Genomic DNA, 15,519 nt, shown 5'->3' with positions numbered 1-15,519 from the left:
AAGAGTTGACACTTGTAGGACTTCATTTTTGAGACGGTTTACTGTGTCTGTGAAGCAGCGGAGGGCTGTAGTGGTACTATGGGCAGGTCTGAAACCATGCTGAGTAGGTGACAGTTTAGCGTCTGGGTATGGATGCATTTTTCTAGGATTTTGGCCGGGGGGGGGGGGGGGGTAAAGAAATTGGGTCTGTAGTTAAGTTCAGTGGAAGTCCCGCCTTTATGTAGGGGTGTAACATAAGATATTTTCCAGAGTTTGGGCACATAGTTTTCAACAATTGATCTGTTTACGAGAGTGGAGACTGGGATAGCTATAGCATCTGCTGTGAGTTTCAAGAAATAGATAGGGAGTAGGTCGGCTGCTGTTGATGAGGTTTTTAGTTTGGAGAGCATGCTTTTGATTGAAGTGGTGGAAACTGTTTTGAGGGTAAAGCTAGTATTAGTGTTATTTGTGTTGGGGGGGGGTAGTGAGGAAGGAACTGTCCTGTGATACTAAGGATAGAACTGAGTTCACAAAGTGGGAGTTGAATTGTGTTTCGATGGGAACTTTAGTGTCAGGGTGGTTGGTTTGGGGGTAGCCTTTTGGGTGGATTTTAGTAGCTGGTTTACATTTTTCCAAAATTTTTGCGGGTTGTGTTGGTATTTAGTTTGTAATGTTGTGTAGTAGGATTTTTTTGTGCAGCCTAATGCATTTTTTGCACGGTTCCACAGTTCTTGGTACTTAGTTAGGCTTTGTGTTTCTTTGTTTTTTTGATAGTAAAGCCAGGCAGTGTCTCTGGACTTGAGGATTTGTTTGGTTTCTTTACTGAGCCAGGGGTTTGTAGAGGTTCTAACCTTGACTTTGAGCAATGGAGCGACAGTGTCTAGGTGTTGTAGAAATGTTTTGTTGAAATATGCTACAGCCTAGTCAAGTGGGAGGGCTTTTAGGGGGGTCCAGTCACAGTTACAGAGTAAAGTGTTGAGGACCTCAGGAGAGAATTTTTTTTGCGTTTCTAGTGGATATATAGTTAGTGGTTTTGCATATGCTTGTTCTACTACGTATAAAGTATATTATGTTGTGGTCACTTGAGGTGTCTGGGAGACTGCATGTGTGAGGGTACAATGTGGGGTTGTTAGTTAGGACCCAGTCAAGGACGGATTCCCTTTTAGATTTTTTATCACATCTAGTCGGAATTTGGACTAGCTGCTGGCAGCCATGGAGATTTATTAGATTACTTGGTGGTTCTAATATACAGGTGAACCAATCTAGGTTGAAGTCCCCCAGAATAAGGGTTTCTTGCGAGTATGTGGAAGAACACCAGGATAAGAAGTCTTCAAGGCTAGCAAGTGTATTATCACAATTGTGGTGATGACCTTTTTAGGGTGAAGTTGAAGTTGTGAGATAAGTATGTCCCAATTATTGGGGGAGGGGTAGGAGTTTGGTAATTGACGGACAGTTAAGTTTGACTTGTACAGTAAGGCAGTTCCACCCCCTTTACAAAGTGGTCTGTCTTGTCTAATGATATTGTAGCCGGTAGGGAGAACTGAGTTAGCTATGTTTTTATTTAGCCAGATTTCTGTTAAAGCAACTATGTCTGTGTAGTATGATATTGCGGCCTGGAGTTCAGGTATTTTATTTTTGATACTTCCAATATTAATATTTAGCATTAAAAGATGGTTGGTTTTACTGCTGCTGTTGATTTGCCCAGGGATGAAGAAAGTGGGGATGTTATGTTCTGACACTTGTGTTGGAGCAGTTTGAGTTGGACAGGATAGATTTGGGCCTGGGTTGGGGTGGATATCCCCACTTATGGTGAGCCTGGAGTTAAAATGGTTATACAGATGATGGAGATTGGTGAGGAGTGAGAGAAAGTATTGTGTTTTTTGGAGTAGGAATGAGAGCATATGTGCTTAGTCCTGAATTGGTCCGTTATGTAGTTCTTGAATAACTGTGGGCAGATATTATTATAATGTGTGGTGTCTGTATACGAGAGTGCATAATGCAGTGTTGTGCTACTAAGTTTAGGGATATTGCTAGAGTGATAACTTGTGGTGTTGTAAAGAATTATGAGAAGACAGACTAGACTTAGTTGCGGGATAGTCATGGTTATAAAGTTTAAGTTGTTTCTAGGTGGGGGGTCTGAATAGGAATTATAGGGTTGCACTATATGTGGATGGGGAAGTAGTGTGGTGATGTAAAAAATGCCTAGTGGGAATGAGAGTGACTGGGAGTATTTTGTGTGGAGCAAGTTGGTGTAGTATAATGTGATATGACTGGAAGAGCTGTGATTGGTGGAGGTGATGTGAGGGTGAGCTGTGGGTGTGGCTGTGATTACTATAAATGTAGAGGTAGTGGGGGTGGGAGGGAATAGGGGGCAGGGGAGCAGAGAGAGCCAGAGCGTTAGCGAGGGCGAACGGAGCAGGGCAGAGCCAACAAAGACAAAAGAAAAAGTAAGTATTACTTTACAAATCTGAACACTTAAAACAAATTCCTGAGGTCTAATGGCTTACTGGCAAGCAGAATGTAATTGTTGAGGAGCACTTGTGTCCTGGTGGGAGACTAGAAATTTAAAGATGGCTCCATGCTCAGCAGGATTCTAATATAGACTTTGTACTGGGGAAGGGAGATAGCTCAAGGGGTGTAAACCAGGTGGAATGCAAAGAAACCAGGGAGGCAACCAGTGGAAATCAGTGAAGGCCTCAGAGGGGGTAAGTAATAATTCAAACTACCTGTAAAGTGAAGGTGAGAAGAGACAGCAACGTTTATTAAGGTTGGGAGTGTGTCTTCACATTGACTTGCTGATTAGTAACCAGTTTGTGCACAGATTAGAGCAGGGAGATACATTAGCAATAAAGGGGAATGTATAGAGATGCAAACAAACAGGTGGGCCTCCAAGTGATACAAACTAAGGCAGAAAGCACTGAGAGGGCTGCTTGATGGTTAATTTAGTCACAGGGATGTGAATTAAATGTATACTGTCTATTGGACAGTTAGGATTACTGTACTAGCGGGGGGGACGGGACACAAGGCTACAACAGTCAGTTTTATTAGCAAGATGAGAACTACTAAGAAATACTGCTAATGTAATAGCTTCACTCTCATAAAACATACAAGTAGAATGCCTGGGTGGACTGACCCTGCTCTTGAGGCTCAAAATGTATATCCTTGTTTAGTTTGCAGTACTGATTCCTTCTTATACTGTATGGGTGGAGTGGTAGCCGCAGACTGCAGATTTGCTTGAGTGTGCTCCTGCTCTTGAGGCTCAATATGTTAGGAAGAGAGCTCCTCCGAGTAGGTGATATGCTACAGAGTAAAGCTGGAGTTTTTTTGGAAACAAGTCAGTGTAGGGCATCTGTTTGAGGCCAGTAATTCTCTTTGTGAGGTACTTCTGTGGCCTTTCCAGCTGCTGCAGATGTCTTGTGAAATCCATTCCAAAAGGGGCGTTGTACTCTATAGTGGGTCTAATGACTGCCGAGTAGATGGGAACAACCACCTTTTTTTTTTTTTAGATAAGAACCCTTTTGTGATTAGGTGTGCCACACAGAAGGATTTCCTGACTACTGTGGCGATGTGATTATCAAAGGAGAGGCTACTGTCCACCTGGGTCTCAAGGTCTCTCATCACACATTTGGCGTTAAATAGACTGCAGCTTATGTGGTAGTTCATGGGTACAGAGTTTTTACCAAAGGGGATGACCATGCACTTTCTGGCATTGAGCTTGAGGCCATGCCTCTTGACACCAGGCATCTGTCTCAGTGAGGCCCTCATGTAGGATGTCCACATTTGGGGACACGACTATGGCTAATTTGTAGTCATCTGTGAACTTCATCTGCGTTAGCCTGTACTTCAGAGAAGTAGATACCAAACAAGAGGTCCCAGGACTGAACCCTGTGGTACTCCACTTGTCAATGGTATGAAGTCAGATTTGGAGTCTGCAACCTTTAGTGTGGGTTCTGTCAGTGAGCCAATTGGCAACCCATCTTGTGACCTTGTGACGTAGGGATTTATACCTGATTTAGTGAGTTTAGCTATAATTCTAGAATGGGGGAGTGTCGAAAGCCTTGGCAAGGACAAGATAGGCTGTGTGAACCACCTTATCCTCATCTACAGCTCTGGTGACTGCCTCAAAGTCATCGATCAGGTTCAGAAGGCATGATCTGCCTTTCACAAACCCAAACTGGATGGGGTCCAGAGTTTGGAGATTACCAATGTCTTTATGAGTTCCATGATGATACATTCCATGGCCTTGCAGACTAGGGTCATCAGGCTAATAGTTCCCAGGATCAGTGGTGGCTCCTCCTTTGTGGAGTGGGATAACTGTTGCTGTGCGCCATTCAGTGGGCACACAGCCTGACATGAGACTATGATTGAACATGGTGCTTAGGTGCGGAGCCAGTTTGTTCTGAAGTTAGTGTAAAACGCAGCCCGAGATGTTGTCCGGTCCCATGGACGCTGTGTTTTTGGTTTTTAGAGTGTGCAGCTTTTATCTGCATAGATGGGGATTACAGGGACTCTGAATTCTTCCTGTATAGATCGGGGAACTTTAGGGGGTGAGAGGTTCAGTGCTAACTTTACCCCTATCTGCCAGGATGTTGGCAATATCAGTTGGTTCTGTAATTTTCGTGCCATCGTGCTGTAACTCAGAGCAGATCTGGGTGTTGCCACTGAGATTCTTGACATAGCTATAGAATGTTTTGTGGTTGCCCTTAGAATCAGTGGCGATTTTGTTTTCGCAGCTAGCTTTGGAGGATCTTATAAAGGGATCTCAGCTTCTTATGGCGGGGGACCACCAGATTGGCTTCCTTTTCTTGGTTCCGTTTGGGATAGCACGATCCATGCACTTGTGCTCAAGTGCTTATAGAGTGCATCTGTGTGGGATTCAGCAGTCGTAACTGTACTGTCCATCTGCATGGGTGTCATGAAGTTCACCACTTCTGTCTTAAGAAGCATGAAGTTGGCTTTGGAGAACTTTTTTACCGTGGTTTCCTTAGGGGGGAGCAGGATGCAGATATCTACGATGATTAGCTTATGGTCTGATCTGACCAACGAGGAGTTGACTTTAGGTGTGAAACACACTAGGTCTAGGATATTGTTGCCCCTGGTGGGGATGTGGATAAGTTGATCCAGGGCATTGGAATTTATGAATTCCATAAAGCGTTGAGCAGAGGAAGTTACATAAGTAGTTTTACCATTTAATGGTGGGGTAGTTGAAATCGCCCATTATAAAAGGTGCTTGGTTGAACCCTAATATTTTCCAGTATATCAAGAAAAGAGGAGTGGGCATCTTCACTTCACTACTCTGCACTATTATCTTAATAATTATCGGTGCTGGTCAAGGCTAAGGACATACCTGCCTGGGACACTCACTCAGAGAACTCAATCATGTCTCTCTTTATATAGTCCAGTGAGGTACATGTCAGGTCATTCACTCCAACATGAACTATGACAAAGTCATAATGGCACTTGTTGCTGAGAGACCAGAGTGCAAGCATGATCTGATGAATCCTGGCACTGGACAGGTAGCTGACTGACTTTCTCCTTGTCCAACTTGGTGAGTGGGACGACAGTGTTTCGCACTAATGAATCTCTAGCTACTAGAAAATTTGTTTTTTTTTAAAGTTATGCCTTATGGGCTTGGTAGATGAGACACCGGTGTTGCTGTAGGAATTGTGTAAGTTGTAGCAGTCTTGTGTTTTGGAGGTCTCTGGTGTCTTGGTAAGTTTTTTTTGAGGGAACTATTGCGTATGTTGATTTTTGTGTCAGACGTGTACTATGTGTACGAGTAGTGGTACTACATGCATCTGCAGTGGTGGGTTGACAATCTTGTCAGTGTTATTGTTTTGAGTGCGAGAGAGCATGGACTCAAGATTCCTGGTGTATATACATCTTTCACACTCTGTACTACAGTGAGTTATTAGTAGAGGATTGTCAGTGTACATGAGGCAATTACTACACTGCCTCAATAGACCCAAGTTAACAAGGCTGGCAGGAGAAACAAGGGTGGTCCAACTGTCCATAATGCTAGGTTGAGACTGGGCATGTAAGCAGAAAAAAAAACACAATATCCATAAATATGCAAAAAAGCTGTGATCAACAAAGGATTGCACATGTAGGAAAGAGACACAAGTATAAACGATACAAGCATTCAGAAATCTACTTAATTAGCTACCAGATGGTGGTTTTATAATATGGAATTTCTCTCGGCACTTTGTGGTTTGACTAATAAAATAACCAGAAAATGAAGGTACACTGAAAGCAGAACAACTGCTCTGCAAGATTAAGAGTAAGCTTAATGAAAAGAAGAAATACTCAGTCTAGGGATCTAAAGCTCCTATGTAATATCAACAGAATAGTTTGGAGGGGCAGGTATACCTAGAAGAGGCTACCAATGCTGTGAAACAGACTCATCCACATAAAACAAAGTTTAGCCCTGTCCATATTCAAATGCAACTTAGATCAATGGTTGGGAAACAGAAAATGTACCCCAGACCGACTGCCCCATGTATTATTAATGGACAGAGGCAGTTCCTAAATACTTTACTGCATGCATGTGTGCCCTCAAATTATCTATGGTATCAGCAGCCCATTTTTCTACATGGGGTCGGGGTATCTTGTTAACTGTCACCAACTCTCTCAATTCAGTGCCATACTCCTGCCTTCTTGAACCTACATTAAGCATAACAATTCTCAGTTCATGTTTGGCAGGTTGGTTCATTTTACATCCAGCTTTCGCTCAACAAAACTATCCCAGGTAACCCAGGCTGGGCAACTAGACACCAGTCAGCCAGTAGCTTATTGGCCCAGGGCTGCTGGGCTTTATGGCAGACACACACTGGCCAATAGGGGCACATATACCCCTCACACCGTTAGCAAGGGTCCTTGGCGTGGGTGAGAGTAGGCTGGGTCCTCAACCCACTTATCACCGGTTAGCCCTGCCACAGCGCACAGTCTGTGATCAGTGTTCTCCTATCTTGAGGATACTATGCACCACAGTAGATGCCAAAGCGGTTGGTCTGTACAACTCTTCCCCCTACAGGGCACCATGTAGAGACCTTAACCACTAAGCCATCTCGTCTGCTATCTATGGTATGACTATTTATTCTCATTAAGGTTAATATAATTATCAACCATAAGATTGATGGGCAAGGACAATCTATAACCAAATATAATAGGTTATTTCAAACACAAAAAGTGAAACTTGCTAGGCTTAAAAATGCCCGCAAGAGCGGCCAGCCTAGAACTTACTTATGAACCTGTAAGAGCTGGCAAAAAGTTCTAGAGTTAGATGAAAAGGCAAGGGTGAAGTGTCAACTGCAGTTACTTGAAAATAAGGCAGGGAATACAATGTGGCTGTTTTTATCTACCAGCGATGATGCTCAACTACTTAGAATGCACCATGAGTGTTGCACAGATTTTCTTATTTAAAAAGGTTTTTTGCTTGTATGGAAATTGCCTTATTTCTTAATGCAACAAAAATGTTCTAGTCAAAAGCCGACAAGTATTTTCTATTACTTCCATGCAATGATTTTTTTTTTTTAATTAGATCCTTCATTGTGTGACCCATGCAGCTAGATTACTACAAAATCTAATGAACCACAAAAGTATTTCAGCAGTAGAGGTTAGTTGTCAAATAACAAAAAAAGGATGCTTCACCCTGAAGACAGTTTTGTGAAAACTCTGTCATACATGAAACCAAGACAACATTAGGTTAGTGAATTAGCTCTTCTGGGGCAAATAATAGTTTATTGAAGTACAAACTTTGTTAACATTTTTGATAAGGTGTTGACAACTCATAACAGGCAGGCCGGTCAAGTAATAGTTTGCAAAACAAAATCCATACAAAATAATTACAACAGGGTAGCCATTTCCAGAGACCAGAAGACATTATACATTTCACTTGTGCTGAGATGGGTGAATACACATGCACAATCTATTAGATAAACAACTTAGCTGTTGGTAGAGAAACCTAAATTATGACATGAAAGTTAACTTAATCACGTTAGTGGACATGATCTGCATTACCTGAAGATCTCGTAACCAGACTACCTAATAGGTTATGCTTAATAAAAAGCATCAGTCTATCCATCTTTCTTCCTAGCCACATGGAATAAAATTTTACTGCAGTTTTATTAGGAGACAGGACACAGTACAATTTAACACCAGACATGATATGCACTACAACACAAACAAGAAAAGCAAGAGACTAAAAATGCCTCCATTATTATTCTAATACCACCAAAGTTTACTCTCTACTTTCTTCTATCTGAAATTGCGGTGAGCACATCATACAGTTCAAGGTTTAGTTCAATTTCACCTGACACAAATTATGACCAAAGCCAAAAACATAATTTAAATGTTGTGACAGGCTGGAATTACAAACAAAGCAAAGAAGCTTTCCTACACATCTTTGTTTTGTGAAGAATAGACAGGACAGCAGTTACAGTGGATTTATCCATCTCAGAACACAGTATGTGTGGTAAAGCTCTAATCAAACTGGCAAAATAGGAATCTAGTGGAAGGCAGAATTAGAAACATGAAACCTACAGTATGTAACAGTTATGATATACTAATCAGTGTAATATCAGTGGAAACAACTGTGCAGTTTGAAAAGTATATCTGAATTCAAACTTGGCTATTTTGGAAGATGGGCTGGGAAGGCAGTTAAGGATTATTAAAAAGGCAACTGCTGGGTCAGAAACAGCTCGTACAACTTTCTGTGCAAAATAACATCAGGAAAGAAAATATATCTAGTGCCTTTTGTTGCAAATAAACAGAGGAAGAGGTAGACCAAGTGTCAGCAGTGCAGTCATACCAATCTAAGTTATCAGCATTAGAAAGTTGTAGTCAGTAAATACAAAAGTTAGCAGATAAGAACAGAAGCTTAACCACAACAAAAGAGTGCTGTAAAGCAATGAGGGAACTATAAAAGCTGAGGAGAAAAAGTTTAAAGGAGGAAAAAATGGCTACAGTAAGGAATGAATTATAAAAGCAAAGGCAGAAACCAAAAACTGAAAAAGGAGAAACGAAGATACGGTAACGGCGAAAATCCACATATAAATAACCACTACCATTGTGAAAATAAACTATGGCAAATGACATTTTTTTAGAAATGTTTAAAGACATAAGATATATACTGTACCTTGATTATGTACACATCAGTTCTCAGCCTTAATTATGAGTACTGAAGTAGCGAAAAAAAATAAAATAAAAAAGAGACAGCTGTCTTTCAAATTTAAATATAGAGGAGAACTTAAGACGCATAATGCTTGCAACAGGCCAACAATGATACAATAAATAAATACAATGGATTAAAATTAGCCTACTCCAAGTGTACACCTTGTGTTAACCAAGTCTGGTTGACAGTCAGCCCTACCACAGTGCTATTTCATGAAGACCTCTAGCACCACAGTGGGTTGTCTATAGGGCCATGGTAATTGCTAATGAGATATTCTGGGGAGAGGCATATGCTTATTAGCCACATGCTTTTCCCCCAAAAACACCTGTGGTAAGGTATTTACACAGCCGCTTCTGGTCACTACCGTTAACGAACATGGCCAACAGCTTGCATTCAACTACTGCAGTAAAAGTAAAAAGCCAAATAAGTTCAAGAACAAGACAAAAGGTGGAACGATATTTACTCACTTTATAAACATCTACACAAGTCTGATGTGCCACATCGGAGTGTAGAAGAGAAAGGACAGAACCCGGTTGGAAAAATGACAAAACACATACAAACTATACATTAAACACCGATATGCCCCTTTACACATGCCCTTATAAATAAGCTCAATGCAAGAAAATTTATAACATGTTTTGCCCCCGACAAATTATATACAGACCCTAACTCTAGGTATACCCCCCCCCCCCGAGACTGTAGTTCTCACACACCAACAAATCAGACACATTATGGAGCTGCACTTAATTACACAAGTCATACGTTGCACATACTTACTTGCTCTATAACAAACACCCACTGAATCTACTGTACTGATACAAACATTGGATATTTTATATTTTCACACAAATAAGCAGATAGTGTAATGTACACACACAGTCACACACTACAAGCTTTCTGTGTGTGCATAATACAATTAAATACACCAATTTTGTTCACTTTATCAAAACGGCCATTTGTTTGACACAGTGAACTGTGGAAAGGGTCAAGTGCATTTCTGACAACCTGCACATACAACAGGTTGTTTGGGATGCAGAAGGGGTACATTTTATTTATTTATTCATTCCAGTTTGATTACCGGGGAAGTCCACTGGGCTTAACAGCCCGTTTTTAGTGGAGGCCCGGGGAGAAAAGCTCCATATAGCAAAGTTAATTACATGAAAATATCAAAGAGTTAAGAGTACAAACAATGGGTTCCTTTAACAAGAAAAAGTCAACGACAATTACAGTTATTGTTCAGAAAAATAAACAAACAAGCTTTTAGTATAAAGGCTAGATATTATTATCTAGTTACAGAATGAATCAGTGGATTGCGAGTAAGGTAGGAAGAAAAGGTTAGCCTGGAGTAAAGGGGGAGGAGGGCATGAGAGGGATGGGTGGAAGAGCGCAGTTGCATTTCCTGTTCAGGTAGAGGTAGGAATGAAGTTGAGTTTTGAAGAGAAGATGGTTGTTACAGGTCCTTAGAGAGGAGGGTACAGCATTCAATTTTTTGCTAGGGTAAAGGATAGGAGAAGCTGACCAGCTGGGCGCTTGGGTTTTTGAAAGGATCTAAGGGGTCTGAGAGGGGTATAAGGTTGTAGAAAGGTAGTGGGTTGGAATAGTAATTTGTGGGCTGTGGTAATATGGAGAAAGTCAAGTAGGTTAGGGAGTTCAAGCCAGTTTAGAGAATGAAGGGCGGTGCAGTGATGAGAGGAGGATTTGGCATTGGTAGCAAATCTGGAAATTTTGTTACAACAAACTTCAGGTTTGGAGGTGAGTGTGGAAGATAAATGAGTGAGCAAAGGAGTGCCATACATAAGAGAGGGAAGGACGTAGGTAGAGGCAAGAGTTAGTCTGGTGGAAGGACAGAGGAAGTGGTTGTTTCTGTAAAGTAGGCCTAGTTTTGTGTGTGTTTTCTTGATGTTTACCTGGATAGGAGTGTTAAATTTTAGTTGATTGTCAATTGTGACACCAAGAAGTTTGGCAGAGGGTACAATCTCGATGGAGGAGTTACTGAGACTGGTTATATGGAGGGAGTTTATTGTCAAGAGGGGAGGATTTTGAAGGGGAGAATAGTAGGATTTTTGTTTTATTGGCATTTAGTGAGAGGTGATTTTGGAGCATCCGGTTTTCACTGGTTGAGAAGGCTTTTTGTGTCAGAGACTGGAGCTCTGTTAGGTTGGTAGCGCAGCAGATCAAAGTGGAGTCATCAGCATATTGCAAATTTTGGTGTTAGGAATGGCTTTGTGGAAGTCATTAATGAAGATATTAAATAGCAATGGGCCAAGTATGGAACCTTGGGATACTCCGGTAGGGGTAGGAAGGAAAGAGTAGGTGGCTTGGCCCCATTTCACGGCTTGGGACCTGTTTGAAAGGTAGCTAGAGAACCATGAGAGAGTTGTTTGAGAGAGGTTGAGATTGGAGAGATGCTTTAGAAGGTGGGTATGAGAGATGGTATCAAAGGCTTTGGATAAGTCAAGCAGAACAGAAGATACCATATTACCAGAGTCACGGGCAGAGTTTACAGAATTGTAAGCAGGAGAGAAGGGCGGTGTTAGTACTGTGCCCTGGGCAGAAGCCGTGTTGGGTAGGAGAGAGTAGCTGGTGTTTGGTAAGGAATGGCAAGAGCTGCAGGTGGATACATTTTTCAAGAAGAGGATGGCTATGGGGCGGAAATTGGAGACATTACAATTTTTGCCACCCTTATGAAGTGGAAAAATAAATGCAGAACGCCAAAGTTTGAGAACATAGGATTCACTTAGTGATCTACTGATCAGGATACCGATAGGCAGAGCAATAGCATCAGAGGCTATTTTTAGGAAGGAGGATGGAATGCTGTCAGGGGCGTTGGAGCAAGGCTTAAGTTTATAAAGAAGTTTTTTTATTAGATTGGTGGAGATGGGTTTAAAGTTCAAAAATAGGGTGTAGAGATGAGGGAGGGGGAGATTGAGCAGGGGGGAGGAGGGTTAATGTTGGTAAAGGTCTTAGTTAGCTCAGCGATAGAAGACGTAAAGAAGGTATTGAATAGCGAGGCAATTTCGGGTTCAGATTTGCTGTTGTCTGGACAGGGGTTGTTTTTTGTACCTGGGCTGAGGAGGGAATTAATGGAGTTCCAGAATTGTTTGGGATTTTTAGCATGATTTTCTTGTAGTTTGATGTAGTAAGATTTTTTTATCTCTAATGACTTGTTTTTGGGCTAGGTTTCTGAATTGTTTATATTTAAGTAGTATTTCTGGCTGTTTATGGCGGAGGTAAGTTTTCCATGTTTTATCCCTTTGTAGCATTATCTTTTTTGTATCTTTGGTGAGCCATGGGGTGGTCTTAGTTTTGACTCTTAGTTCTGATTGGAGCAAGGGAGTTAAGAATGTAGAATTGAAGTAGTCAAGGCTTTGTCTAATGGTAGTATTTTTAAGGGGTTCCAGTTAAAGGGAGTTAGAGAAGGTGGTGGGGTTAAAGTTAGACAGGTTACGCGTATGAATGTATTGGTGAGAGTGTGATGAAGTGGGAGTAGCTCGAAGGGTGAATGCAGGGAGGTGGTCTCCTAATGAGGTAGGAATGACACCGCATTTTATGACTTTGTTAGGATGAGATACTAGAATCCAGTCAAGTATGGAGCCTGGAGGGTTGGTTTTGTTAGGCCTGGTAATGGAGTTTGTAAGTTGAGTAGGTTGATTGTTATTGTGGGATTAGGGCTGATTATTTTTCCCCAGTCAATATTTACATCTCCCATGATACAGGTTTCTAGTTTAATATTGGATGAGGTCCAGGATAGTATGTCTTCCAGGGTATTGGTGTTGTTACCAGGGGGAATATCGAGGGAAAGGCTGAAGTTTCGGATATACTGAAAGTGTAGCAATTATGAGGTGGGAATATTTGTTGAAATGTCCATGGCTTATGGTTAGGAAAAGGGAGAGCTAGATTTAATGTGGTTGGAATGCATCAGGGCAGGATTAGTATTACTAAAGTAATGGGTTGGTGTTAGGGTTAAATAGCAGCTCTCAACTGTCCAGATTCTCACAGAATTGCCATACTTTTGACTCATTTTTTGGCCCGTTTCTCATAAAATTTTAGTTTTGAGGCAAATTGTTGAGGATCGAAATCAGAATATAATGAGACATTTGATTTTCAGATTTTATATCCTTCAAAAAAATTCATGCTAATGCAAAACCTGTTATTCTACCAACTGTCTTAAGTTCATAAGAGCAACATTTAGAAAGTGTCCCTATTTTGGGGCCTTTGTCCCCCCACTTATTTATGGCTTGGTCCAGATTTCTTGGTCTAAGAAGCTATACCTCTCAACCTCTTAAAATCTGGACAAAGCCATAAATAACAGAGGGGGGGGGGGACAAAGGCCCATAAATAGGGACAAGATTTAAATATTGCTTTTACAAACTTAGAAATTTGACAGAATAAAAAGTTTTGTATTAACATAAATGTTCTAAAGGGTATGAAGTCTGAAACTCAAATGTCTGTCATTTTCTGACTTCATTCAATGAATTGTCAAAGTTTTGCCAGAAAACCACAATTTTATGAGAAACAGACCAAAAATATAAAATACAAATCTGGACATTCTGTGAAAATCTGCATAGTTGAGTCGTCTGGGAGAGGTATGGTTAACATACATCATTATGACCAGGCAGCAGACTTCGGCCTCCAGTACTATCCTAACTCTGCCAGTAACCCCAACCCTACCTCCTTACCTTAGAAATAGCCTTTCCATATCCCTACCACCATCATTCAGGCAAATTAAGCCCACTAAATTTAGTGACAAGAGTTTTGGTTTTGAAACATAATAATGTATATATTGTATACATACACTGTGAATATGCTTCATATTCAAGTATATGTGCAGAAGTATACTCGCACTGGGGATAATAAATATATTACATACACAAAGGTGTGTGCATGTATACACACGCATACTATGACTTGCACAATAAAGACGACATCGTAGCATACTGCCAACCAAATACAAACCAAGACAAATGAAGAGCGGAGCCGTTTTTATCATGTACGAAACATAACTTCATTCACAAGCTTAATTTCAGATAACGTAAAACAAAAATCATGGCCAGCGACCATGTCTATGCATGCACTGCTGCATTCACCAATTTGCATTAAAACTTAACTGCAAATATAGCGGGCTGTTAGTGTGCAATAAAAGTTATCCATCTTCAGAATGGAGTGACGTTGACTGTGCGATGAGCTACAACTCAACAATACGTTCACTACAAAAGAAAGAAGGAAAGGCAGACAATTGTTACAACATGCAGATAAGTACATATGCACCATCAACATCACTGGTCAGCAATCCGATGATGCTTTTCATCTAACTGCGGTCTGCCACAGCAGATTTGGAATAAGCACATCACACGGTCAATCTTGGAGAAGAAAAGTATTACACAATCATTAAAATATGTACAACGTATGGATTTCTCTAAACAGCATCATCGTACTATCCTGTCCATTACATTACTTCTGCACTTACACCACGCTTTTATCATATCGATGACTCTGCACTCGAAAGTATTACCGAACCACACGTCTTAAATGAATGCAAAATAACTCAGACACAAAACAGGTTAATTAAAAGAAGTCACGCTAAGTCACTCAACAATTTTACAAAAAACCTTCCACAAAAAAGCAAATGTTAACAAAATTCAGATTAAACAACCCAACCCCTCTAAAAAACTAAAACAAACCTGTGGAGGCCGCCATCTTGAACAGCCAAAAGCAGAACACCACTGACTCGTGATGTCATGAAACCTTAGAAAACGTATCGTCATTTCCTGAAAAAGTTGAGTCAAAGTTGAATACTTGCCCTAATGTGTGGGTTATGGTTATTTTTAAACTGTTGTTTATTTTAAAAGTTGGTATGTATTGTGTAAGTTATAGACTTTATAAGGAACTTATATACGTCTCAAGTGAAACGTATTACGAGGAACGTAAGGTTTGAAAATGGTCCTTTTTTTCATAGGTCTGTCACACATCCAGTGTTAGCGATTTTTTTAACTGAGCCATCCATCCGTCACTCCTTTTTCCATTTTTGCACATGACATGGGGTCACAGTGTCACTTCAACATTGACAATTAATCATCTAGAGTTAAAGTTTAGACCACCAGGTCACTGTAACCCTTCCACACCACACACCTACCTATGTCCAATTAGACAGTTCAGTGTTTATCACATGACTTAAGTCAACAGGTAACCAAATCGGTTCTTTTACTTGTCATAACAACAATAAATATTGGCAATACACACCCATGTTCGCTTCCTCTTGTTGGACTCCACCCTGTTATGATATGAAAGTTACTGAGTCCATGTGCATTCATCCTCTGCTGAAAATGGATATGTATCCAGTTGGACTAGCCCGGTCAACAAATGTAAAA

General features: G+C 40.8%; 1 protein-coding gene across 4 annotated transcripts in view; it reads right to left on the bottom strand.

Moving 5' to 3' along the window:
* The window catches only part of LOC122791636 (ubiquitin-conjugating enzyme E2 variant 2), a 540,639-nt gene extending 525,689 nt beyond the window's left edge, over positions 1–14,950 (bottom strand). Inside the window, exons 1-2 of one of the 4 annotated variants that reach the window (XM_044059451.1) lie at positions 14,833–14,863; positions 14,260–14,358 (exon numbers count right to left, since the gene is read on the bottom strand). In XM_044059451.1, coding sequence (XP_043915386.1) covers positions 14,260–14,358; positions 14,833–14,848 — 115 coding nt within the window. In that variant the 5' untranslated portion in view covers positions 14,849–14,863. Of the gene's footprint in view, positions 1–14,259; positions 14,359–14,618; positions 14,650–14,832 lie in introns of those variants that run through there. The other 3 variants (XM_044059450.1, XM_044059452.1, XM_044059453.1) reach the window with 3 other exon arrangements.
* Positions 14,951–15,519: the final 569 nt, after the last annotated feature.

Source organism: Protopterus annectens, chromosome 17.part0 (assembly GCF_019279795.1).
Source record: "Protopterus annectens isolate FY-2018-M chromosome 17.part0, PAN1.0, whole genome shotgun sequence".
Taxonomy (NCBI): Eukaryota; Metazoa; Chordata; order Ceratodontiformes; family Protopteridae; genus Protopterus; species Protopterus annectens.
The sequence above is the reverse complement of the archived record's forward strand: the minus strand, read 5'-3'. Positions and strand labels throughout refer to the sequence as shown.